The 26,787-nt window shown below is 33.3% G+C and overlaps 1 protein-coding gene and 2 long non-coding RNA genes across 5 annotated transcripts; 2 read left to right on the top strand and 1 right to left on the bottom strand.

The window, feature by feature from the left end:
• Window positions 1-6,795: 6,795 nt before the first annotated feature.
• On the top strand, window positions 6,796-11,097 carry LOC111401232. 2 transcript variants are annotated; one of them, XR_002703953.1, is made up of 4 exons: window positions 6,796-7,430; window positions 9,898-9,979; window positions 10,084-10,149; window positions 10,660-11,097. It is a non-coding gene; the product is annotated as an uncharacterized LOC111401232 (long non-coding RNA). The 2 variants fall into 2 exon arrangements; XR_002703952.1 differs by lacking the exon at window positions 6,796-7,430 and having other exon boundaries at window positions 9,446-9,979.
• Window positions 11,098-16,537: 5,440 nt separating this feature from the next.
• Window positions 16,538-20,832, top strand: LOC111401233. Of its 2 annotated transcripts, XR_002703955.1 has the most exons (4): window positions 16,538-17,171; window positions 19,633-19,714; window positions 19,819-19,884; window positions 20,395-20,832. It is a non-coding gene; the product is annotated as an uncharacterized LOC111401233 (long non-coding RNA). The 2 variants fall into 2 exon arrangements; XR_002703954.1 differs by lacking the exon at window positions 16,538-17,171 and having other exon boundaries at window positions 19,181-19,714.
• A 4,271-nt stretch (window positions 20,833-25,103) lies between these two features.
• Window positions 25,104-26,343, bottom strand: LOC111400290 (CENP-B homolog protein 2-like). Its single transcript, XM_023027705.1, has 2 exons — window positions 25,957-26,343; window positions 25,104-25,814 (listed from the first exon to the last, which is right to left on the bottom strand). Exons 1-2 carry the CDS (start codon window positions 26,341-26,343, stop codon window positions 25,104-25,106), a joined length of 1,098 nt encoding a protein of 365 aa, XP_022883473.1.
• Between the last annotated feature and the right edge of the window lie 444 nt (window positions 26,344-26,787).

Here is a 26,787-nt window from a genome sequence, read left to right as displayed (position 1 = left end):
TCTCAATTTGCATTCGTGAAAATTTTAACTTCTTTTCTTTCATCATTTTTAAAGAGAAGCCACTTTCCTGATGAGTCATTGAGATATCTGAATATCTTATAGACAGTTTCAAGATGACCTTCCTTTAAAGAATGTATATACTGGCTTACCAGACTGACTGCAAATGTGATGTAAGTTCTAGCGTGCAACTGGTAGATCAATTTTCCAACTAGTCTTTGTCATCTATTAGTTTCTACTGGATTTTCCCCATCTTCAATTTTCTTTCCAATATCATTAGTTATATCCTAGCATGCCAATCTTGATTAGAAGATTAATGACATATTTTCGTTGTGATTCACTGATGCCTCGTCTCGATCCAGCAACTTCCATTCCTAAGAAATATCGCATTGATTCCAAATCCTTCATTTCAAATTCAGTGGCAAAGCTTTTCTTTAATCTTTCCATATCTACTATATTGTCTCCTGTCATAATAATATCAACATATATGATTAGAACCGTTTTAGTGCCGTCTTCAAATTGTTGAAGAAACATAGTATAATCTGATTGTCCTTGACGATATCTTAACTTGTCAACGTCTCATAAATCTATTAGACCGTGATCTCAGTGACTGTTTGAATCCGTATAAAGACTTTTTTTAGTTTGCATACCCATTTTTCTTCATTTACTTTGCAAAAACCTGGTGTTGATTTCATAAATACTTCATCCAGTTCCCTATTAAAGAATGCATTTTTAATGTCCAGTTGTTGAAGTGACCAATCCAAATTTGCTGTTAGCAATAGAAGAAATCGAATTGTATTCAACTTTGCTACTGGTGCAAATGTTTCTATGTAGTCAATGTCATTTGTGTATAATTTTTTGCAACCAACCGAGCTTTATACTATTCGATTGTTTCATCAGCTTTGTATTTCAAATTGAAGACCCATTTTGTATCCAACGGGTTTCTTTCCTTTCAGTAAGTCCATCCCTACAGAAGTTTCATTTTTCAACAACGCTGTCATTTCTTCCAACACCACTTCTCTCCAATTCGAAATTTCCATGGCTTTCTGAATAGTTCTTGAAATAATTGCACTATCTAGGTGAGTTGTAATAGCATAGAATCCTTCAGATAAAGTATTATATGACATGAATTTTGAAATAGCGTGGATAATACATGACCTGGCTTATTTTTTTAGAGCAATATATTAGTTAGGTCCAGGTATCTTAGCTATTTTTTGAGAATCTGGAGCTACCATCGATTTTGATTTTCTTAGTACTTTAGAAGTGAGATTATCCATGTATTTTGATTTTGACTTTCTTGAATAAACTAGTATCTTTTTATCATGATTTTCTACATTTTCCTTCGGATTTTAGTTTCCTTTTGTCAATGGTATACTAGAATCGGATAGTGGAGTAGGTAGAATAGGTTAAGGAAATTGATGTCCAAAAACCGATATTGATGTAAGGTCTCTCCTCGAAGTGTTATCAAAGTATAGATTGTTTTCGAAGAAAATGATATCAAGGTTTACAAAGATCCTTTTTGTGGATGGGTCATGGCGTTTGTAGATTTTTTGGGTAGGAGAATATCCTGTTAGAACACATTTAATAGCTCAGGGTTCAAATTTACCTCTATGATGATAGTGAACATGAATGAATGTGGTGTGCCCAAACACTCTTAGAGGTAGATTGGAGGTGAGACAGGGAAATATTTCTGAAATTTTTGTATAGGTGTTTTAGAGCACAACTAAATATCATGTTGATTAGATAGGTAGATGTAAGGATAGCGTCCTCTAGAACAGTTTAGGAGATGTCTATTTTTACATTCAACAATCCCATTTTGTTGGGGAAGTGTCGACGAGGAGCTTTGATGAATTATATCATGTGTTTGGAAAAAGTCTCCCAACATATAATTGAAGTATTAAGTGCCATTATTCGTTTGTCAAATTAGAATATGTGTTTGGATCATTGACTGAAAGTTGATAAACACAGTAAGTAGACCCAACAAGTTCGAGTGTGATCGTCAATAAATGTAAAACAGACCACTTTGAGTAGGTATGGTCTTGGACTCATGTGGGGCCCCATGCGTCATTGTGAATCATGGTGAATGACTTTGATGGTTTGTATATAGATTTTGGGAAATACGTACGTTGCTGTTTTGCAAGCTCTGAGATATGACATTGAAAATTAACTGACTTTTCATTCAAGAAAATAGAAGGGAGTATATGTTTCATGTATTGAATGTTGTGTGTCCCATTCTAAAATGCCATAACATAATTTCACTATCTCTAAGAATAGACGCAGAATCACAAATTTTAATTTGACACTGTTTACTCTCATAAGCCTTTTCAAAGTAATAAAGTTCTTCACTTTCCTTAGCACTGCTAATCGTCTTCTCGGATGATAGGTCCTAAAAAACACAATGAGATAATTTCGTTGAGCAATTGCAAGTTTTAGCTAATAGGCTTATAAATGGTAACTTGCACGACAAATTTAAGATATGAAGAACTGATTCTAAATTTACAGAATTAGAAATTTGAATACTCCATTTTCCCGTGACGAGAAACATTAGTACTTTAATTTGAGATTACCAGCACATGTGGAATATGAAGAAAATAGATGGTAGGACTCCATCATTTGATCAGAAACTCCAAAGATAATGATCCAGGGCATTCCAAATTGTGTGGTGGATTTTAAGATTCTCAAAAAATTACCTCTATGAGCTAGTGAACTTGACGGATTATTGTAGAGATTTGGCTTGGCGATTGAAAATTGGAGAACAATTTGTAAAGTTGCTCCATCTGTTTGGGATTAAAAGCACCACTCGACTTCTTGAATATTTTCGTTTGAAGTCAACAGACACTTGGTATCTACAACTTTTCTTGTTTTGTCTTGGTTTCCAATTTATCGATTTTCTGTGCAAATCCTAGCACGTGTCTTCGTCCTGGTTTACGACAATGTTCATACCAGGGTCATCCCTTTTGTTGTCTTGGGTCTAGCCATTTGCTTCCCCTTTTGAATAAAGGCCTATAATTTCAGGCCCAACTGCAGAATTTTTAAATAATTCATTACAGTTTTGAGGCCCACCTTTTTTAAACATAGGCCCATTACTTACTGGCCCAAGACTTGAAGACCTAAACCATTTGGATGATAAGGCTGAACTCTCTGTCCTAATTCCAAGCGACTCTGACGCACCATCAACAACCTCCAACGTGATCTTTCACTGTTTTTCTTTGCACTGTACTTCTATAAATACCTCCCTCGTCGACGATTAAAGGCTTCCGACTAAGAATTCCTCCCTTAACGTCGTCAAGGTCTCGATGCAGCCTCGCCAAAAACTAAAATTCTCTTTTTCCAGTTTTTTCTTGAATCGTGTGCTATCTTCTAAGCATTCACACTCTTCCTCAGAGCTCAAGTTAAGTTCAGGCTACAATTCCAGGACAACCTTAGAAAACATCTCAAACCATGCTCTTTGTGATTACTTTAACACATATAAAGCCTTTTTCAAGTTACAGACATAATTTTGGTACTCCTTACCTATAAACTCAGGTGGTTGCTCTATTTAAGACTCTATATATAAGTGACCATAAGGAAGATATTTTTAATATCCAATTGAAACAGTGGCTAGCCAAAGTTAGCAGCAATAGAAATTGAAACTCAAATAGATGAGATCTTAGCAACTGGAGAGAACGCTTCACCATAATCAATATCACAGTTCCATGTGTAATCTACAACAAGTCAGGCTTTTAATCGATCAACAGTCCCATCTGGATTGAACTTCGAAACATAGACACATCTATTATCAACATGACGTATTCCGAGCAGTGAAGGAATGAGTTTCGAAGTCTTATTCTCGTGTCAGGATGTCATTTCTAATTCCATAGCCTTTAGTCACTTAGGTTTAGATAAAGCTTCTGTCACTGGACTAGAAAGTTGGTATGTGATACAGAAAAATGAAGTTGACAATGAATCAAAATTGATATAGTAGCAAATAGGATGTTTAGTTACATAAGTTCATTTACCTTTATGAAGAGCAATAAGCAATGACTTAGGATCAGAACAGATGACGGATGCAAGATTTATAGATGGCAAGGTGATGGATAGGGTCACATGCGTTGGTGGCTTAGATTGTCGAGTATAAATTTGTAAAGGATGAGAGGGTTCCTCATGAGAGGAGGACAATTTTGGTACATTAGACAGAGACGAGTCTAGTTCTTGAGAAATACCAGTTGGTAGATATGGTATAGTTAAGCTAACGGGATCTCGAAAAGATTTGAAAGATTTATTATAATGAGAGATAGTGAGTGGACTTGTCAAAAGTGACATATACACTTATAAAGCGTTGTAGTGAAGACTGTAGCACTGATACCCCTTTTGTGTTTGGGTGTAACAAAAAAAAAATACATTTCATAAAACGAGAGTCGAGTTTATTATGACTAGGATCAAAATGATGAATATAATAGACACACTGAAAAAATATTGAGGTGTAACGAATACTATGGAGAGGAGGAAAATAAAAGAGAGAAGGACAATGCATAGTCTAAAATAGAGGATGGCGTGCGATTAACAAGAAGGATACAGTAAGAACAACATCACTCCAAAAACATTTAGGATCATGCATATGGCAAAGAAGAGCACGAGTAACATTTAACAAATGATGATTTTTTCATTCTGCTACTCCATTTTTTTGTGGAATATATGCACAAGATGTTTGATGAATTATGTCTTTGGATGAGAGAGATGATATAAAAGAAGAAGGAATGTATTCTTTAGTATTATCAAACCGCAAAATACAAATTTTTTGATTAGACTGAGTTTTGATCAAAGTACAAAAGACTTGGAAGATAGAAAATAACTTAGAACGATTTTTCATTGAGAACAACAATGTCATACGAAAATAGTCATCCACGAAAGAAATAAAATATTGAAATTTATTAGTAGAAATATTGTTTGGTCCCTGTATGTCAAATGAACTATCTCAAATAAATAAGAAGCATGACTAACAGTTCTTAAAGGAAAATATACATGGTGATGCTTTCTAAGTAGACAAACTTCACATTCAAGTGAGGATACATTATGAAGACTCAAAATTATACGTTTTAAAGTGAGAAGAGAAGGGTGACCAAGATGACAATGCAACTGCATGGGTGAAAAAAAACTCGAGAGCTCAATGAGAGATTGGTGAAAGATCCAGGTAATACAAGCAACCAACTTCGTGTCCCATGCCAATCATCCTCTTCGTCTTGATATCTTGAAAAACACACAAGGAATGATAAAATGCTACAAAATATTAAAAAATTGTGGTAATTTTATTAATAGGCAATAAACTGAAAGGAAACTCGGGCACATGAAGGACAGTCCACGGATCAATAGTAGGGCTAAGATGGGCATTAAAATATTAGCCTGCAACACTAGTTCGGGAACCATTAGCAAGAGTGACATATTTGGAAGAAATAACAGAATGATAATTAAGAAGAGAAGTAGACGAACCAATCAAGTGTTTGGTTACTCCAAAATCTGTAATCTATGGACTGTAAAATGATGACAACAAATAGTAAGAATATGTACATGACTGAACGAGAGGCCATAGAAGTGGAAGTGGCCTGTTTATAAGATAAGAACTCAGCATATTCATCCCGTGATACAATTAAAAAATCGCATTCTAGTGTTGAACTAGAGTTAGCCATTGGTTCAGATACAGGGTTATGGGCCTCATTAGATGAGACCTCATTTCAGGTTTTGGAAGGTATTAGCATGATTCAACGTTGGCCAATACATACTTCAAAAGGACACATATATTAAGTTCTACAAATGGGCGAAAATAGTGTGATAGATTTCATCCTTCAGTGTTATATAGGTCATTATGCAAGGATTGTGAAGTACTTCATGATGACTGCCTAATATACAACATAGGTTAATGGTGCTGGGGTGGGTATTAAAATGGGAGATGGTAGAACGTGTAGGGTGAAAAACAATTGACTTTCATTAATAGAGATTGAAAAAAGGGAAATGGAACATAGACAAAAATATTAACATGATTGGAATGAGGTCGCTAACTAAAGGAGATATTAAGAGAGTCGAAAGATATTAAAGCCCATCTAGTAAGAAACATAGTGGTGGAACCAGAAGGTTCATATGGCATTTATGGCTAATGTTTTTTGTATGGAAACTTATTACAATATAAAATGGGGCTTTTGAGAAATATAAATTACCTAAACTAGAAGCTAAGAAAGTGATTCGATGGTCTTAGGCAAAAGCATATGAGAAGTTGCACTTCAGCACTTTGCATGAGGTGTATTTTTTTTCCTTTGATCTTCTTTTTCTATGTTTGTATAGAAGGGAAGTGGCAAGGAAAGGGGAAATGAAGAGGCATCATTGGAAATGGAGGATAGTGACAAAGAACGAGAAGAAATGGATAGTAATAAAAAGGATAATAGCTTAATCAAACATATTGATGATTTCCTTATGAATATTAGTGACAATATAGGAGACTTCTTGGTTGTTTCGACTTCTTGTAGTAATTATGAACATATTTGTGTATTTTTATATCAATTTGTGCCTCGAGGCTTACATCTAGCTTTATAAAGGTACCTATTGAGCCTTTTTAAACATTGCTAAGTGTTAAAGATATGAAGTATGAAAATATTGTTTAGAATAATCTTTTATTATATTTTTCCAATTATGTAGGATTATTTTCTTTATTAGTTAATTATGTAATTATTACACAATCTTTCTTTTAGAGTTATTTCCTTTTAGACTTATTTGTAACCCTAAAAATAAAGTCTTCAATTTTATAATATAGATAACCAGAGTTTATTATATACAATTTATATTTTTCTTGGTATCAGCACCGTTTGATTCTAAACAAACTAACCTTCGAATTTCATTGGCCGGACAATTTTTTTCTTGGAAGACACCCGAGCACGTGCTAAACAATTGAGATCCTTCAAAGCTGATCTCCAAAAAATGAAGAAAGAGAAGAAAGAAGCAGAACTAAAGCGCCTTGAAGCTCTGAAGCTGGAGAGACAGAAGAGAATTGCATCTCGAGGAAGTTCCACCTCTGCCAAGTGCCAAATCATCACTGCCCTCACCTCAAACAAAGAAATTGCCATAAAAAATTACTCCCATCACTAATAGAGGAACCAAATTCAGTAACTCGGAAGCTGGGTCATCATCACCCTTGCAAAGATCCAAAGTCAGAACTTCAATTGGATCCAGCCCCATGGACAGCTTTCTCTTGGATACTGCTTCTGCACTTCGGGCTTTCATCAAAGTAACATAATGACTGTTGATTATTTTGGGCTCTGATAATCTTCTAATCCGAGCCATGGAGGCCTTGGAATCCAGTGTAACAACATTGCTACAGCCGTCAAGATGGAGGCAATAATAGCGGCTGCTGGTGGTGTCGAAGTGGTAGAGGTGGTGGTGGATTGATAAGCTAGCAGCTGCGGTTGCAGGTGAGTGCCGTGAGTTGGGCCAGGTTAGGGTTTGTATGTAATAGGATTTGGGTTATGATTTTGGATTTAGGTTGAGTTTGAAGCTGAATTGTGGGCTAGGGCAGAACAACTAAAGGAAATATTTTGGGCCAAAGTTGGCGTAAATATATTATTTTAGGTTACCTATTGGGGATTGTTAAAACAATCATTATTAGGTCTTGTTATTGAGCTACAATATTTAGGCTAATTATTGAGTTTACAATGAGTGTATTGGGCTGCAGCATTTATTCTCAATTTGGGCCACTTTATTAGTGTATTGGGTAGATGATTGGGCCAAAGTTATTTACTTGGGCCTGTTGCTTTGATTGGTTTGGACTTATTTCTTGGGCTACTTTGGGCTTCGATATATTTAATAAATGGGTTAGGTCTTGGTGACTTTAATGGATGCTTATATGTTGTGAGCAATTAGATTATAAATTGTATTTCTCTTTGTGGGCAAATTTTGTTTAAGGTTTGGAATGTGGTTTGATTTGCTTCCCATAAGGAACATGGAGATTTTGTTGATTGGTCATTTGGATGAGGGAGATATGGGAGTGATGATATTTATGTTTTGATTGCTTGAGTGATGAGCTAGAGTTTTGGATTCTCAAAAGAGGATCATCCTTGTGTGATTTTGGATTCTTAGAGGAAGATCACCATTGTGGTTTTTTTTTTTTTTTTTTTTTTGGGTAGGTTGTTTGGTGGGATTTCTTCCAAATATAGCATCTTGATCAGCGATATATTGCTGAAATCTTGGCCGGTATATTGGCGTTAGAACTTTTGTTGGAACACGAATTATGTGTTTGACTGAGTTCTTCCTATAGATAGAGCTTACTGTGTGTATAGGTACACTTCATGAATTTCCTTTGGAAATTCTTCTTCAGGAGTGAGCTTTCTAGAGTGTTCTTGGAGTGGCTTTAGAGTTGTTACTGATTGTTTCTGCACTATTTGTTGTTCTTGGTCTCTTTGTCACTAGTTTTCATGGTTGATTGCTATGGTTTGGATTCTTTTTTGCAGACGCAAGTATTATCACCATTGCAGTGCAACATTGCAAATTGATGCTTTTAGTAGCATCAATTTGAGGGGGAAAGGGGTGTTAAAAGATATGGAATATGGAAATATTGTCTAAAATAATCGTTTATTATATTTAATGTAGAATTATTTTTCTTATTAGTTGATTATCTAATTATTACACAATCTTTCCTTTTAGAGTTATTTGTAACCCTATAAATAGGGTATTTTACTTTGTAATGTAGACAGCAAGAGTTTATCATATACAATTTATACTTTTCTTAATTCTAAGGACTAGAAAGGGTTTACAAGTTATATCAAAAAATGGAGAAGCCAAATATGTTACAGATGGAACGGACGATTTCTGTTTTGTGGCAATGAGTTCACACAAGATTTAAAAAAAAATCAAATTGAATTATTAAATGAAAGGCATTGTATGGATCTTTTGAATTTGTTGAAACTTGATTTTGGATCGAATGATGACTATACTGGAGGAATATGGGTGTTACATATATAGGTATTAAACTTAAGGTCCATACTTTGAGATTGTGGGAGATGATGGTTGACAGTAAGGATTATGTCTACATTGGAAAACTTGTTTTGCTCAGTCATTTATGTATTCCGGTGCATTGAGTTGATGTAAAATTTTCACTTCTCTATAGTTCATGGAGTCATTTAGGGCATGCATTAAGTTGAAATAGATTCAGAAATGTTAATCATTTTGCTGTTTATTCAGGTCTCTTTTGATTCCAAATTTTGTAGTCTGTTTCAGTTTTTATTTAGGCCACTCTTGTGAGATGTCATCTTAAAGCATTTTCAAGAGGCTCTTTAAACATGAGATACTCTCTATTTTCTATTTTAAAGAGTCAACCATTAAAGTCATACTCCAAGAAACTCTTTAAATTAATATTTTAATTTAGAAAGTAGGTTTTGGTGAGCCAAACTCACTCTCTATAATTAAATGCATTCAAAGCGTTTCAATTTTCCATGTAGGAAAATAATAAAATATTCTAGAGAAAAACTATAAATATTTTTTAGGAGTAGTAAAATTAAGTGTTAAATATAAGAGCTTTTGGAATACTTATAAATTTAACTCTCTAAATTTATATACGCTCTCCAAATTATAGAATGTGCTTTTTAAAAATAAAAAGTCTCTTGAAGATGCTCTTAAATGGAGAATGGGAGGTAGGAATTTAGTGGTTTCATACCTTAATGTTTTCTCTTGATTATCAGGAAAAAAAATCTTTTTTACTGCTCAAATTCATCTTGAGGATTTTTGTTGTATTCTTTGTGCAAGAACAATCTTTCTTAGTGTGATGATGTGTGAGCAAATGCTTTAATGTTTTGATCATGTAATGTCTTCCTTTCAAGTCCGACTAACAGTGTCAATGCATAATGACTGCTATTCTTCATGTCTTGTATTTGTTTTCTTGAACAGATTTGAATTATCTTCATAGAAATGCACAGATGGCTGGTCGGGCCTCAGTTGAGCTACGTACACTCATTTATTTCAGAAAAACGTATCGACTGCCGAACTTTTTCCTCTATTTTCCCAATTCTCTCTCTCCCACTGTCTTATTCTTGCTGTCTAAATCTTGTGTAAATGCTTTCCACATTCTTGCAGGCCCGCAAATGCCGAGGCCAGAATAGTGAAATTAAGATCAAATTGCTTCATTGTTTTTGTACCCAAGTAATGATTACTCTATTTCGTCTGTGAAGTTTATATGCATTCGTTATTAGATGTCATTCACTTTTTCGATCCTTATTATCTTAATTTTGAGGTCATTACTAGACAAGAAAGAAGGTCATTTCAAGGGTGATTTGTCACTGTAAATGAAGCCATGCATTAAGCATGAACATAAATAAATGTAGGACCATTTTCAGAGTCTACTCTGATGTTCTACTTTGGCTTGATTAGATATTTAAGGTGTCCCATTTATATAGACAATGAAATGAAGCTCTATAATTCTTTTTGAAAATGGAATATAACTGCACTTTTTTTGTAGACATCCATATTTATATTGAGGTTACATTGATGTGTACATCTTAAACGAATGCCTGACTAAAATGCTACTTTGATTTAGTATAAGTATGGGAGCACATCTTGATAGAGCCAAATTGTTTGCCTCCCTGAGAGAGCCGCTCTCATAATGGTTGAATGTGGTTGTGATCATAACATTAATGCAACTTCTGTGTGCAGATTTGGTATTGAAGGACCCGTTTATTTGATGCCGGGAGCTGACAAGATGGTAGAATGGTTTATCGACGAGCAAAATTGATGGCAGTGTTTCTTATAGTGTTTTACAGACTCTGAGAATATACACAATGTGGCAACCCCTCAACCTAACAAGGAGAAGCTTCAACTTACCCTTATATGAAAAGACAAATGGGACCACAAGGTTGGTGAAAAAGATGAAGCCTCCTTGCCAGGCAATGTAGAGTAATTTATAAGCAAATAAGCAACATACTGAGTTATAAATTATTGTTATTTTTTTCTTTGTTTAGGAAATTCACTTTCTTGTTTCCTGAGACAGCGCCATTGTATAGTTAGTTTGGTGTTCTTCCTAGCAGTTGACAGTATTTATCATCATGCTTGCGACTCCCTGAAGAATAGCTATAGATTTACATTTCTTTTTTAGCAATGTTGTGAACATCATAACATGGCAGGTACCTTCATGTATGTCTATTCTCAAGAGATTCGACCATCTCTTCATGTAATTTGTAGAGGGGATTATTTTTAAAGACCAAGCAGGAGACAGAAAATGATCAAAAGCTTTACTTTATGAATACGTGAACAATTTATATTTATTTAAACGAAATTATTATCCTTTTTTTCTCAATTACTTTGCTTTCTGCTGCACAGTTCAATACCGGAAAAGTTACTTGTAGCTTCATGTGCTGGTACCCTGTTATTAAGTGTGATAATTTGCAGTATGCATAATCATAAATTTCAGGTCAAGATGCTTAGTTGAATTGGTGAATTCTAAGATCTTTTGAATGACTGAATTACTTTGCTTTTTCAAGTTTCAAATTTTGCATTTTTTTTGTTCTCCATTGGTACCAAATCCAATCACAAGGGAAGGGGAATATTATCCTAAGCTTAAGTGCCAAATTTTTGTGAGTTTTCATGCCAAAATAGTGGTTTTAGGTGCCTCTCAATTTTGGTGATATTTTTCATACGAATTTCACCATATTTCATCATTCCTCTCTCCCAAATGATAGACTATTAATTGGATGTTAAAATGGGAATTATGGGGAGTTGTAGGTTTGAATTTAGAATTCACACTAATGCTTCCATTCCTTTTGATATCTCATGGGTCAGGTATCACATGGGTGATCCATGACCGGTATTTTTCCACTCACGCATAATGTCTTTGACCTAAACTACAAGTAACAAAGAATGTCACACGTTAGGTTCTTCTCAAGATTTATCTCACAAAAATTCACACGAGGAATAGATTGTGTGATCAGCGAATAATATTAGAACTTAGAGTACTATAAATCTATTAGGGATATATAGTAGTTGTACTATAGAAACATTACATCTCGTTATTCTTTCAAACTCATTTTCCAACATTAATTTGAGTATTTTCGACCCCTCGAATATTTATAGAACATACTTGAACTCAGTAGTAACACATCATTGCATTCATAATTGTGTTCTATACCCTAAATAGTTAAACACAATTGTCCAGATGACGAATACAAATATAAATGTTGGTCAATTTAGTTTTCCTTTCCTACTTGAATCCTTCAACTTTAGATCAACTACTTTCCTAAACATGCCACATCATACTTAATCAGTCATAGTCATTGATAAGATGCTAAAGTAGCAACATTGAAATAAAATCTTGAGAAACAATCAAAAGTCATAAATGTATGAGGTTATATAAACCTCAAGATCTTACACAATAAGGAAGCAGTGATCCATTCACTCATTTACTCAATATTGGCCGTAAAAGCACTCGTGGTATAAAACACATGCAACAATGTTTTCTCCCTTTCTTAGATGTATGTCATATTCTTTATAAACAAATAACATTGTACAGATTCTAGTTCAGATGTTCCTTGATACATAACTTGAGTTCTTCGTGTATTCATTCTTCTAAACAATCTCAAATCGAGAACTCGATATGGGTGCTAAACAGGTTTAGTGGATAACAAAATCCATTTTGTTTACTTACTGCAATCTCATCAAACCCGATCTTATACATAACATAATCACTTTGTTTCAATTCAGCACATCCCAAAGTGTCTAAGGCGATTGTGTGAGTGAACCAATCTCAACATATTCGACATACTTTATATGTGTTTGCAAATCATTATCTCGTAATCTCAACATTAAATTATGAATGAACCCAATTTTATTCATTTATGGGCATACAAAACTCAATTAAGACTTTTCTAATACACTAAGTATCATATCCTATGCAATTCTATAAATTCCACATTACCAACAAGCATATCTCTAGATATTTTCAAAACATGATGATTGCATATTATCATTTACGTAGATATATCACAAAGACGCTTTCTTTACAAATATCTCTCACAAAAATACCATTAAATGTGTGGTTCTATCTCAAACTTGAAATTCTCAACACATGAGATAATTATGTTACTATCATGGATCTCATAATCTCAACTAATATCATTGGATGCCCAGTATTTCTATACCACAATTTCTTCAGTTGCCAAGATATATACTACAAGATATACTTCTTGCTACGCTATAGAGCAAGATTGCACAAGTCCTATAGCTATTTGCTCGGCTAACTCTTATCCTTAGTCGACATTTGCATATCTATTTCAATCACAAGTAATTCCTTCAACAACAAAATAAAATAACTAACGGCAGCACCATTTGGGTATCACAATACCCTTTCTAAGAATAATATTGATACCTATTGACTAGATCCCTAGCATGGAAAATGTTAGGACGAATATACATCATAGCTTATTTCTAACTCCTAATCGTACTAAATATGGTTCTCTAGATATTTCTTTATGCTTTATGGAGTCTTTGGACATATATGAAGACTCGATCGTTATTCGATATAGAAGTATCAACAATGTAGTAATTTCATAGTTAAAAATATTCTAGTCTTTATAGTGTGCAACTCTTGTAGCAAAGTAAGACTAGAATAATCTTTTTAACACAAAACATACAATTTGCTAAGCACGTGTCCTTTTTCTCAAAGATTGAAGACAACCATTTCAAAATGGTCTGAATGCAATCCTTTTCATGCTTAGCCATAATATCAACCCATCAAAAATAGAATTACAAGCTATCATCAGACCTTTATACGAGATTTAAGCTACAAGTGTAACTATAAAGTTACCACAATACTATAAAAGCCTTCAACATGAAATCGACAAATTGATTCATATAGATCTCTTCGATCAATTCTCAATTGAGAATGGAATTATAGTCTCTAAGTCTATTTGATTTAATCTAAACTTAAACACAATATTATGGCTAGCATCGGCATATAGAATTGAATCTCACTGCTAAGAAAAATGTTTATTTAACTCAATATACTTATATTGAGTATAACATTTCTCTTCAAAATGAGCTTTATCTATCATAAACTCATTAGTCTTCTACTTAATTTTTAAGAACCTAAATGTTCTCAATAAACATAATGTCCAATTAGAACTTCAACTATATCTCAAATTAGATTGGAATTATGTACTCCATATATACTTTTATCACTTTCCTCAAATTCCTCCACTAGTTTTCTAAACCAAGAATCATTGAAATTAAATGGCTCTTAACTCCAACTCGGAACCAATAATTATTGAAATTAAATAGTTTTTAGATAGTTCCCACTTGGAACTAGATTAATCCAACGTGAATTAGAAGTTTAAACCAACTTTTATTTATTTAAAACTGATTCATCAATACACGTAATATCAATTTCAATAATATTCTCCAAAATTTTCTCCCCTACTAGGAAAAAATGTCAAATGTCACATCTTGTAACCAAATATCCATCCAAAATCTTACTTTAGTACCATTTTGGATTGTCATGTGTATCTCAGATATACATCTTGTTTTTAATAAACTCATGTTTCCAAACTTATTATCAAGAACTTATATAGTCGATTATGAGTCTAAAATAAACCATATTTGGTTATCTATGTGTCCAAAGTTTGTATATTCTAAACGTATAACATAGAGAAAACCCCATTCAGTGAAGTGTTGCAGTTAACCAATACTCTTCCCAAAAGAAAATACATAAATTGGACTGCATAATCTCAATTCTCATCACATTCAATAATATTTAATTCTTTCTTCCCAATAGACTATATAATTATTGATGATCAAGGAATAGTTAATCCAATAAGAATTTCTCTTTAATTACTTAGATCATTGATCTCTTGTGATAGATATTCACACTCTCAAATAATTTTCAAAATCTCAACTTCCATAATTTGATTTTCTACTTGACTTCGGAAAAGTCTAAATCAACACAATTTTTCAACTTAAGAAAATCGGAGACACATCTGAAATGCATGAATCCATCTATAAATGTAACAACAAATAAAGGTCCATCTCTATCTCTCTTAATCATAGCCAGCAAAGAAATTTGGATGGATTTATTTTATGGAAATTTAATGCTTATAGGGCTAAGATGGGCATTAAAATATTAGCCTGCAACACTAGTTCGGGAACCATTAGCAAGAGTGACATATTTGGAAGAAATAACAGAATGATAATTAAGAAGAGAAGTAGACGAACCAATCAAGTGTTTGGTTACTCCAAAATCTGTAATCTATGGACTGTAAAATGATGACAACAAATAGTAAGAATATGTACATGACTGAACGAGAGGCCATAGAAGTGGAAGTGGCCTGTTTATAAGATAAGAACTCAGCATATTCATCCCGTGATACAATTAAAAAATCGCATTCTAGTGTTGAACTAGAGTTAGCCATTGGTTCAGATACAGGGTTATGGGCCTCATTAGATGAGACCTCATTTCAGGTTTTGGAAGGTATTAGCATGATTCAACGTTGGCCAATACATACTTCAAAAGGACACATATATTAAGTTCTACAAATGGGCGAAAATAGTGTGATAGATTTCATCCTTCAGTGTTATATAGGTCATTATGCAAGGATTGTGAAGTACTTCATGATGACTGCCTAATATACAACATAGGTTAATGGTGCTGGGGTGGGTATTAAAATGGGAGATGGTAGAACGTGTAGGGTGAAAAACAATTGACTTTCATTAATAGAGATTGAAAAAAGGGAAATGGAACATAGACAAAAATATTAACATGATTGGAATGAGGTCGCTAACTAAAGGAGATATTAAGAGAGTCGAAAGATATTAAAGCCCATCTAGTAAGAAACATAGTGGTGGAACCAGAAGGTTCATATGGCATTTATGGCTAATGTTTTTTGTATGGAAACTTATTACAATATAAAATGGGGCTTTTGAGAAATATAAATTACCTAAACTAGAAGCTAAGAAAGTGATTCGATGGTCTTAGGCAAAAGCATATGAGAAGTTGCACTTCAGCACTTTGCATGAGGTGTATTTTTTTTCCTTTGATCTTCTTTTTCTATGTTTGTATAGAAGGGAAGTGGCAAGGAAAGGGGAAATGAAGAGGCATCATTGGAAATGGAGGATAGTGACAAAGAACGAGAAGAAATGGATAGTAATAAAAAGGATAATAGCTTAATCAAACATATTGATGATTTCCTTATGAATATTAGTGACAATATAGGAGACTTCTTGGTTGTTTCGACTTCTTGTAGTAATTATGAACATATTTGTGTATTTTTATATCAATTTGTGCCTCGAGGCTTACATCTAGCTTTATAAAGGTACCTATTGAGCCTTTTTAAACATTGCTAAGTGTTAAAGATATGAAGTATGAAAATATTGTTTAGAATAATCTTTTATTATATTTTTCCAATTATGTAGGATTATTTTCTTTATTAGTTAATTATGTAATTATTACACAATCTTTCTTTTAGAGTTATTTCCTTTTAGACTTATTTGTAACCCTAAAAATAAAGTCTTCAATTTTATAATATAGATAACCAGAGTTTATTATATACAATTTATATTTTTCTTGGTATCAGCACCGTTTGATTCTAAACAAACTAACCTTCGAATTTCATTGGCCGGACAATTTTTTTCTTGGAAGACACACGAGCACGTGCTAAACAATTGAGATCCTTCAAAGCTGATCTCCAAAAAATGAAGAAAGAGAAGAAAGAAGCAGAACTAAAGCGCCTTGAAGCTCTGAAGCTGGAGAGACAGAAGAGAATTGCATCTCGAGGAAGTTCCACCTCTGCCAAGTGCCAAATCATCACTGCCCTCACCTCAAACAAAGAAATTGCCATAAAAAATTACTCCCATCACTAATAGAGGAACCAAATTCAGTAACTCGGAAGCTGGGTCATCATCACCCTTGCAAAGATCCAAAGTCAGAACTTCAATTGGATCCAGCCCCATGGACAGCTTTCTCTTGGATACTGCTTCAGCACTTCGGGCTTTCATCAAAGTAACATAATGACTGTTGATTATTTTGGGCTCTGATAATCTTCTAATCCGAGCCATGGAGGCCTTGGAATCCAGTGTAACAACATTGCTACAGCCGTCAAGATGGAGGCAATAATAGCGGCTGCTGGTGGTGTCGAAGTGGTAGAGGTGGTGGTGGATTGATAAGCTAGCAGCTGCGGTTGCAGGTGAGTGCCGTGAGTTGGGCCAGGTTAGGGTTTGTATGTAATAGGATTTGGGTTATGATTTTGGATTTAGGTTGAGTTTGAAGCTGAATTGTGGGCTAGGGCAGAACAACTAAAGGAAATATTTTGGGCCAAAGTTGGCGTAAATATATTATTTTAGGTTACCTATTGGGGATTGTTAAAACAATCATTATTAGGTCTTGTTATTGAGCTACAATATTTAGGCTAATTATTGAGTTTACAATGAGTGTATTGGGCTGCAGCATTTATTCTCAATTTGGGCCACTTTATTAGTGTATTGGGTAGATGATTGGGCCAAAGTTATTTACTTGGGCCTGTTGCTTTGATTGGTTTGGACTTATTTCTTGGGCTACTTTGGGCTTCGATATATTTAATAAATGGGTTAGGTCTTGGTGACTTTAATGGATGCTTATATGTTGTGAGCAATTAGATTATAAATTGTATTTCTCTTTGTGGGCAAATTTTGTTTAAGGTTTGGAATGTGGTTTGATTTGCTTCCCATAAGGAACATGGAGATTTTGTTGATTGGTCATTTGGATGAGGGAGATATGGGAGTGATGATATTTATGTTTTGATTGCTTGAGTGATGAGCTAGAGTTTTGGATTCTCAAAAGAGGATCATCCTTGTGTGATTTTGGATTCTTAGAGGAAGATCACCATTGTTTTTTTTTTTTTTTTTTTGGGTAGGTTGTTTGGTGGGATTTCTTCCAAATATAGCATCTTGATCAGCGATATATTGCTGAAATCTTGGCCGGTATATTGGCGTTAGAACTTTTGTTGGAACACGAATTATGTGTTTGACTGAGTTCTTCCTATAGATAGAGCTTACTGTGTGTATAGGTACACTTCATGAATTTCCTTAGGAAATTCTTCTTCAGGAGTGAGCTTTCTAGAGTGTTCTTGGAGTGGCTTTAGAGTTGTTACTGATTGTTTCTGCACTATTTGTTGTTCTTGGTCTCTTTGTCACTAGTTTTCATGGTTGATTGCTATGGTTTGGATTCTTTTTTGCAGACGCAAGTATTATCACCATTGCAGTGCAACATTGCAAATTGATGCTTTTAGTAGCATCAATTTGAGGGGGAAAGGGGTGTTAAAAGATATGGAATATGGAAATATTGTCTAAAATAATCGTTTATTATATTTAATGTAGAATTATTTTTCTTATTAGTTGATTATCTAATTATTACACAATCTTTCCTTTTAGAGTTATTTGTAACCCTATAAATAGGGTATTTTACTTTGTAATGTAGACAGCAAGAGTTTATCATATACAATTTATACTTTTCTTAATTCTAAGGACTAGAAAGGGTTTACAAGTTATATCAAAAAATGGAGAAGCCAAATATGTTACAGATGGAACGGACGATTTCTGTTTTGTGGCAATGAGTTCACACAAGATTTAAAAAAAAATCAAATTGAATTATTAAATGAAAGGCATTGTATGGATCTTTTGAATTTGTTGAAACTTGATTTTGGATCGAATGATGACTATACTGGAGGAATATGGGTGTTACATATATAGGTATTAAACTTAAGGTCCATACTTTGAGATTGTGGGAGATGATGGTTGACAGTAAGGATTATGTCTACATTGGAAAACTTGTTTTGCTCAGTCATTTATGTATTCCGGTGCATTGAGTTGATGTAAAATTTTCACTTCTCTATAGTTCATGGAGTCATTTAGGGCATGCATTAAGTTGAAATAGATTCAGAAATGTTAATCATTTTGCTGTTTATTCAGGTCTCTTTTGATTCCAAATTTTGTAGTCTGTTTCAGTTTTTATTTAGGCCACTCTTGTGAGATGTCATCTTAAAGCATTTTCAAGAGGCTCTTTAAACATGAGATACTCTCTATTTTCTATTTTAAAGAGTCAACCATTAAAGTCATACTCCAAGAAACTCTTTAAATTAATATTTTAATTTAGAAAGTAGGTTTTGGTGAGCCAAACTCACTCTCTATAATTAAATGCATTCAAAGCGTTTCAATTTTCCATGTAGGAAAATAATAAAATATTCTAGAGAAAAACTATAAATATTTTTTAGGAGTAGTAAAATTAAGTGTTAAATATAAGAGCTTTTGGAATACTTATAAATTTAACTCTCTAAATTTATATACGCTCTCCAAATTATAGAATGTGCTTTTTAAAAATAAAAAGTCTCTTGAAGATGCTCTTAAATGGAGAATGGGAGGTAGGAATTTAGTGGTTTCATACCTTAATGTTTTCTCTTGATTATCAGGAAAAAAAATCTTTTTTACTGCTCAAATTCATCTTGAGGATTTTTGTTGTATTCTTTGTGCAAGAACAATCTTTCTTAGTGTGATGATGTGTGAGCAAATGCTTTAATGTTTTGATCATGTAATGTCTTCCTTTCAAGTCCGACTAACAGTGTCAATGCATAATGACTGCTATTCTTCATGTCTTGTATTTGTTTTCTTGAACAGATTTGAATTATCTTCATAGAAATGCACAGATGGCTGGTCGGGCCTCAGTTGAGCTACGTACACTCATTTATTTCAGAAAAACGTATCGACTGCCGAACTTTTTCCTCTATTTTCCCAATTCTCTCTCTCCCACTGTCTTATTCTTGCTGTCTAAATCTTGTGTAAATGCTTTCCACATTCTTGCAGGCCCGCAAATGCCGAGGCCAGAATAGTGAAATTAAGATCAAATTGCTTCATTGTTTTTGTACCCAAGTAATGATTACTCTATTTCGTCTGTGAAGTTTATATGCATTCGTTATTAGATGTCATTCACTTTTTCGATCCTTATTATCTTAATTTTGAGGTCATTACTAGACAAGAAAGAAGGTCATTTCAAGGGTGATTTGTCACTGTAAATGAAGCCATGCATTAAGCATGAACATAAATAAATGTAGGACCATTTTCAGAGTCTACTCTGATGTTCTACTTTGGCTTGATTAGATATTTAAGGTGTCCCATTTATATAGACAATGAAATGAAGCTCTATAATTCTTTTTGAAAATGGAATATAACTGCACTTTTTTTGTAGACATCCATATTTATATTGAGGTTACATTGATGTGTACATCTTAAACGAATGCCTGACTAAAATGCTACTTTGATTTAGTATAAGTATGGGAGCACATCTTGATAGAGCCAAATTGTTTGCCTCCCTGAGAGAGCCGCTCTCATAATGGTTGAATGTGGTTGTGATCATAACATTAATGCAACTTCTGTGTGCAGATTTGGTATTGAAGGACCCGTTTATTTGATGCCGGGAGCTGACAAGATGGTAGAATGGTTTATCGACGAGCAAAATTGATGGCAGTGTTTCTTATAGTGTTTTACAGACTCTGAGAATATACACAATGTGGCAACCCCTCAACCTAACAAGGAGAAGCTTCAACTTACCCTTATATGAAAAGACAAATGGGACCACAAGGTTGGTGAAAAAGATGAAGCCTCCTTGCCAGGCAATGTAGAGTAATTTATAAGCAAATAAGCAACATACTGAGTTATAAATTATTGTTATTTTTTTCTTTGTTTAGGAAATTCACTTTCTTGTTTCCTGAGACAGCGCCATTGTATAGTTAGTTTGGTGTTCTTCCTAGCAGTTGACAGTATTTATCATCATGCTTGCGACTCCCTGAAGAATAGCTATAGATTTACATTTCTTTTTTAGCAATGTTGTGAACATCATAACATGGCAGGTACCTTCATGTATGTCTATTCTCAAGAGATTCGACCATCTCTTCATGTAATTTGTAGAGGGGATTATTTTTAAAGACCAAGCAGGAGACAGAAAATGATCAAAAGCTTTACTTTATGAATACGTGAACAATTTATATTTATTTAAACGAAATTATTATCCTTTTTTTCTCAATTACTTTGCTTTCTGCTGCACAGTTCAATACCGGAAAAGTTACTTGTAGCTTCATGTGCTGGTACCCTGTTATTAAGTGTGATAATTTGCAGTATGCATAATCATAAATTTCAGGTCAAGATGCTTAGTTGAATTGGTGAATTCTAAGATCTTTTGAATGACTGAATTACTTTGCTTTTTCAAGTTTCAAATTTTGCATTTTTTTTGTTCTCCATTGGTACCAAATCCAATCACAAGGGAAGGGGAATATTATCCTAAGCTTAAGTGCCAAATTTTTGTGAGTTTTCATGCCAAAATAGTGGTTTTAGGTGCCTCTCAATTTTGGTGATATTTTTCATACGAATTTCACCATATTTCATCATTCCTCTCTCCCAAATGATAGACTATTAATTGGATGTTAAAATGGGAATTATGGGGAGTTGTAGGTTTGAATTTAGAATTCACACTAATGCTTCCATTCCTTTTGATATCTCATGGGTCAGGTATCACATGGGTGATCCATGACCGGTATTTTTCCACTCACGCATAATGTCTTTGACCTAAACTACAAGTAACAAAGAATGTCACACGTTAGGTTCTTCTCAAGATTTATCTCACAAAAATTCACACGAGGAATAGATTGTGTGATCAGCGAATAATATTAGAACTTAGAGTACTATAAATCTATTAGGGATATATAGTAGTTGTACTATAGAAACATTACATCTCGTTATTCTTTCAAACTCATTTTCCAACATTAATTTGAGTATTTTCGACCCCTCGAATATTTATAGAACATACTTGAACTCAGTAGTAACACATCATTGCATTCATAATTGTGTTCTATACCCTAAATAGTTAAACACAATTGTCCAGATGACGAATACAAATATAAATGTTGGTCAATTTAGTTTTCCTTTCCTACTTGAATCCTTCAACTTTAGATCAACTACTTTCCTAAACATGCCACATCATACTTAATCAGTCATAGTCATTGATAAGATGCTAAAGTAGCAACATTGAAATAAAATCTTGAGAAACAATCAAAAGTCATAAATGTATGAGGTTATATAAACCTCAAGATCTTACACAATAAGGAAGCAGTGATCCATTCACTCATTTACTCAATATTGGCCGTAAAAGCACTCGTGGTATAAAACACATGCAACAATGTTTTCTCCCTTTCTTAGATGTATGTCATATTCTTTATAAACAAATAACATTGTACAGATTCTAGTTCAGATGTTCCTTGATACATAACTTGAGTTCTTCGTGTATTCATTCTTCTAAACAATCTCAAATCGAGAACTCGATATGGGTGCTAAACAGGTTTAGTGGATAACAAAATCCATTTTGTTTACTTACTGCAATCTCATCAAACCCGATCTTATACATAACATAATCACTTTGTTTCAATTCAGCACATCCCAAAGTGTCTAAGGCGATTGTGTGAGTGAACCAATCTCAACATATTCGACATACTTTATATGTGTTTGCAAATCACTATCTCGTAATCTCAACATTAAATTATGAATGAACCCAATTTTATTCATTTATGGGCATACAAAACTCAATTAAGACTTTTCTAATACACTAAGTATCATATCCTATGCAATTCTATAAATTCCACATTACCAACAAGCATATCTCTAGATATTTTCAAAACATGATGATTGCATATTATCATTTACGTAGATATATCACAAAGACGCTTTCTTTACAAATATCTCTCACAAAAATACCATTAAATGTGTGGTTCTATCTCAAACTTGAAATTCTCAACACATGAGATAATTATGTTACTATCATGGATCTCATAATCTCAACTAATATCATTGGATGCCCAATATTTCTATACCACAATTTCTTCAGTTGCCAAGATATATACTACAAGATATACTTCTTGCTACGCTATAGAGCAAGATTGCACAAGTCCTCTAGCTATTTGCTCGGCTAACTCTTATCCTTAGTCGACATTTGCATATCTATTTCAATCACAAGTAATTCCTTCAACAACAAAATAAAATAACTAACGGCAGCACCATTTGGGTATCACAATACCCTTTCTAAGAATAATATTGATACCTATTGACTAGATCCCTAGCATGGAAAATGTTAGGACGAATATACATCATAGCTTATTTCTAACTCCTAATCGTACTAAATATGGTTCTCTAGATATTTCTTTATGCTTTATGGAGTCTTTGGACATATATGAAGACTCGATCGTTATTCGATATAGAAGTATCAACAATGTAGTAATTTCATAGTTAAAAATATTCTAGTCTTTATAGTGTGCAACTCTTGTAGCAAAGTAAGACTAGAATAATCTTTTTAACACAAAACATACAATTTGCTAAGCACGTGTCCTTTTTCTCAAAGATTGAAGACAACCATTTCAAAATGGTCTGAATGCAATCCTTTTCATGCTTAGCCATAATATCAACCCATCAAAAATAGAATTACAAGCTATCATCAGACCTTTATACGAGATTTAAGCTACAAGTGTAACTATAAAGTTACCACAATACTATAAAAGCCTTCAACATGAAATCGACAAATTGATTCATATAGATCTCTTCGATCAATTCTCAATTGAGAATGGAATTATAGTCTCTAAGTCTATTTGATTTAATCTAAACTTAAACACAATATTATGGCTAGCATCGGCATATAGAATTGAATCTCACTGCTAAGAAAAATGTTTATTTAACTCAATATACTTATATTGAGTATAACATTTCTCTTCAAAATGAGCTTTATCTATCATAAACTCATTAGTCTTCTACTTAATTTTTAAGAACCTAAATGTTCTCAATAAACATAATGTCCAATTAGAACTTCAACTATATCTCAAATTAGATTGGAATTATGTACTCCATATATACTTTTATCACTTTCCTCAAATTCCTCCACTAGTTTTCTAAACCAAGAATCATTGAAATTAAATGGCTCTTAACTCCAACTCGGAACCAATAATTATTGAAATTAAATAGTTTTTAGATAGTTCCCACTTGGAACTAGATTAATCCAACGTGAATTAGAAGTTTAAACCAACTTTTATTTATTTAAAACTGATTCATCAATACACGTAATATCAATTTCAATAATATTCTCCAAAATTTTCTCCCCTACTAGGAAAAAATGTCAAATGTCACATCTTGTAACCAAATATCCATCCAAAATCTTACTTTAGTACCATTTTGGATTGTCATGTGTATCTCAGATATACATCTTGTTTTTAATAAACTCATGTTTCCAAACTTATTATCAAGAACTTATATAGTCGATTATGAGTCTAAAATAAACCATATTTGGTTATCTATGTGTCCAAAGTTTGTATATTCTAAACGTATAACATAGAGAAAACCCCATTCAGTGAAGTGTTGCAGTTAACCAATACTCTTCCCAAAAGAAAATACATAAATTGGACTGCATAATCTCAATTCTCATCACATTCAATAATATTTAATTCTTTCTTCCCAATAGACTATATAATTATTGATGATCAAGGAATAGTTAATCCAATAAGAATTTCTCTTTAATTACTTAGATCATTGATCTCTTGTGATAGATATTCACACTCTCAAATAATTTTCAAAATCTCAACTTCCATAATTTGATTTTCTACTTGACTTCGGAAAAGTCTAAATCAACACAATTTTTCAACTTAAGAAAATCGGAGACACATCTGAAATGCATGAATCCATCTATAAATGTAACAACAAATAAAGGTCCATCTCTATCTCTCTTAATCATAGCCAGCAAAGAAATTTGGATGGATTTATTTTATGGAAATTTAATGCTTATAGCTTTACAGTTAAACCTCGATAAAGTAATGTTCGATAAAGTAATAACCTCGATTATATAATAATTTCTTTCGATCCCGACTTGGGTCAATGGACTAAAGTAATAACCTCGCTAAATGCATTAAGTAATAAAAAAAATTTGAATCCTTAAGGGTCCAATAAAAATATAAAGTAATAATTATTGGATTTCATTGAGAAAAAAAAAAATATATATATAGACCAAAATCTTTCAATCAATCAACAATACCCGTACAATAATCATTCATTTTGAAAATATGCATCTATAATTGATTTTTTTTCTTCCCACCTAAACTAAAATGAACCCCATCCTTAATTTTTTGTAGAGCATACACAACTTCCGAAATATTTTGCTCGTGTTGTAGCAAGTAGTTGCTTAAAGTGACTATTGCTTGAAATGCCTCTTTTGACGACACATTTGGGACAACGCTACTATCATCTGGTTCCGGATCATTCTCATCATCATTACTGTTCATTACCAATTGAATAATTTCTTCGTCTGTAGGTGATTCCATAATTGCATCATTCTCGCTAGGATAGTTCAAACGATGTTCAACATCCATCACATTTCTATAGTGTAAATTAAAGATGACATCATTTAATCCTTGGATACCTTCATCTAATTCACCAACTTCTGGTTTGGGAACATTGTTTTCTTCTAACAGAATCTTGCAATGCCGAAAACAATTTACAATTGTTGTTGTCTTCACATCAAAATTCCAAGCCATGTTAGCAAAATTAATAGCATTCAAAATATTAATTTTTTTAGGATTTGGTGCTTCAACCTCAAGGCCTTGTAAGATGCTAGAATAAAAACGACGACGATAATGAGCTTTGAATGCTCGAATAATCCCAGCATCACATGGTTGAATCTTAGACGTTGTGTTTGGAGGTAAGAAAAATAACTCTACATTTCTCAAGCCTTCAACTACCTTGGATGAGCTAGGCAATTGTCTACTATTAAGAGAACCTTCCTGCCATTCATTCTCTTATCAAACCAACCAACAACATCTTGAAAAAGTAAGCCAGTCATCCAAGTTTTCTTGTTGGATTGATACTTGCAATTAAGATTGTTCATGTTCACATTTTTAAAGCATCTAGGATTTGCATACTTACCAATAACCCAAAGTGGTACTTTGTCAGATCCATCACCATTGCAACAAACAACAACAGTAATTCTCTCCTTATCTTTTTTGCGTCCTTCGAGCTGCTTGGTAGCAAGTGAATGATCAGCTCCAATCGGTAAAATAATCCAGTTTCATCTATATAGTAAATATCCTTTAACTGAAACTGGTCTAGTTTTGATCGTATTCCAGGTAAAGCATTTTCAATGTTCTCCATGATAACTGAACCACTTTCACCAAAGTGTCGGTAAGATTTGATTCCATATCTTGCCTTGAAACGTTCTAACCATCCACTAGAAAAGCTAAATTCTGGATTAGTTTCACCATACATTTTTTGCAAAAGCTCTTTTGCTTTTCCTTGGATAATTTCTCTAGACATGTTTACTTTATCTTGCGTTTGAAGAAACCACTCATACAAAACTTTCTCTAAATCAAGGTATTTTGCTGATTTGTGCCTTTTAACATCGCTATTTTTCATCTCATTTGACAAATATTCCAACGCCCTTTTGAGAGTGTTTGATATTGTTGATTGATTAATAGTCAAATGAAACTTTTGTTGCACCCATGCTTGCATATCTTTTTGGCTAATAGTTTGGTTAAAGTTGATTTTTTTACTCCTTTCAAATGATGAGAAGACATTGGAGGGAAAACAAAATATTGTATGTGCTTGGAATGTATTTTCCAAACATTTAGCTTTTATAGGTAAAGACCAAACATTTTCATTTGCTATGTACGTGAACTTAGTTTTTAGAGACATTAAGTTTCACTAAAACTTTTGAGCTTCCCTAGATTCAAATAATACTTTGATTAGTGTCTTTTGATT

This window comes from Olea europaea, chromosome 10 (genome assembly GCF_002742605.1).
Source record: "Olea europaea var. sylvestris chromosome 10, O_europaea_v1, whole genome shotgun sequence".
Classification (NCBI taxonomy): domain Eukaryota; kingdom Viridiplantae; phylum Streptophyta; class Magnoliopsida; order Lamiales; family Oleaceae; genus Olea; species Olea europaea.
Note: the sequence above shows the minus strand (reverse complement) of the source record. Positions and strands in the feature narration are given on the sequence as shown.

Bases quoted from the DNA above. Each gene is read 5' to 3' on its own strand.
- LOC111400290 (XM_023027705.1), bottom strand. From the start codon at position 26,343: ATGTCTAGAGAAATTATCCAAGGAAAAGCAAAAGAGCTTTTGCAAAAA. The intron at 25,815-25,956 runs GTAAGTATGCAA...AATGAATGGCAG, and splicing joins AGTACCACTTTGGGTTATTG to GAAGGTTCTCTTAATAGTAG.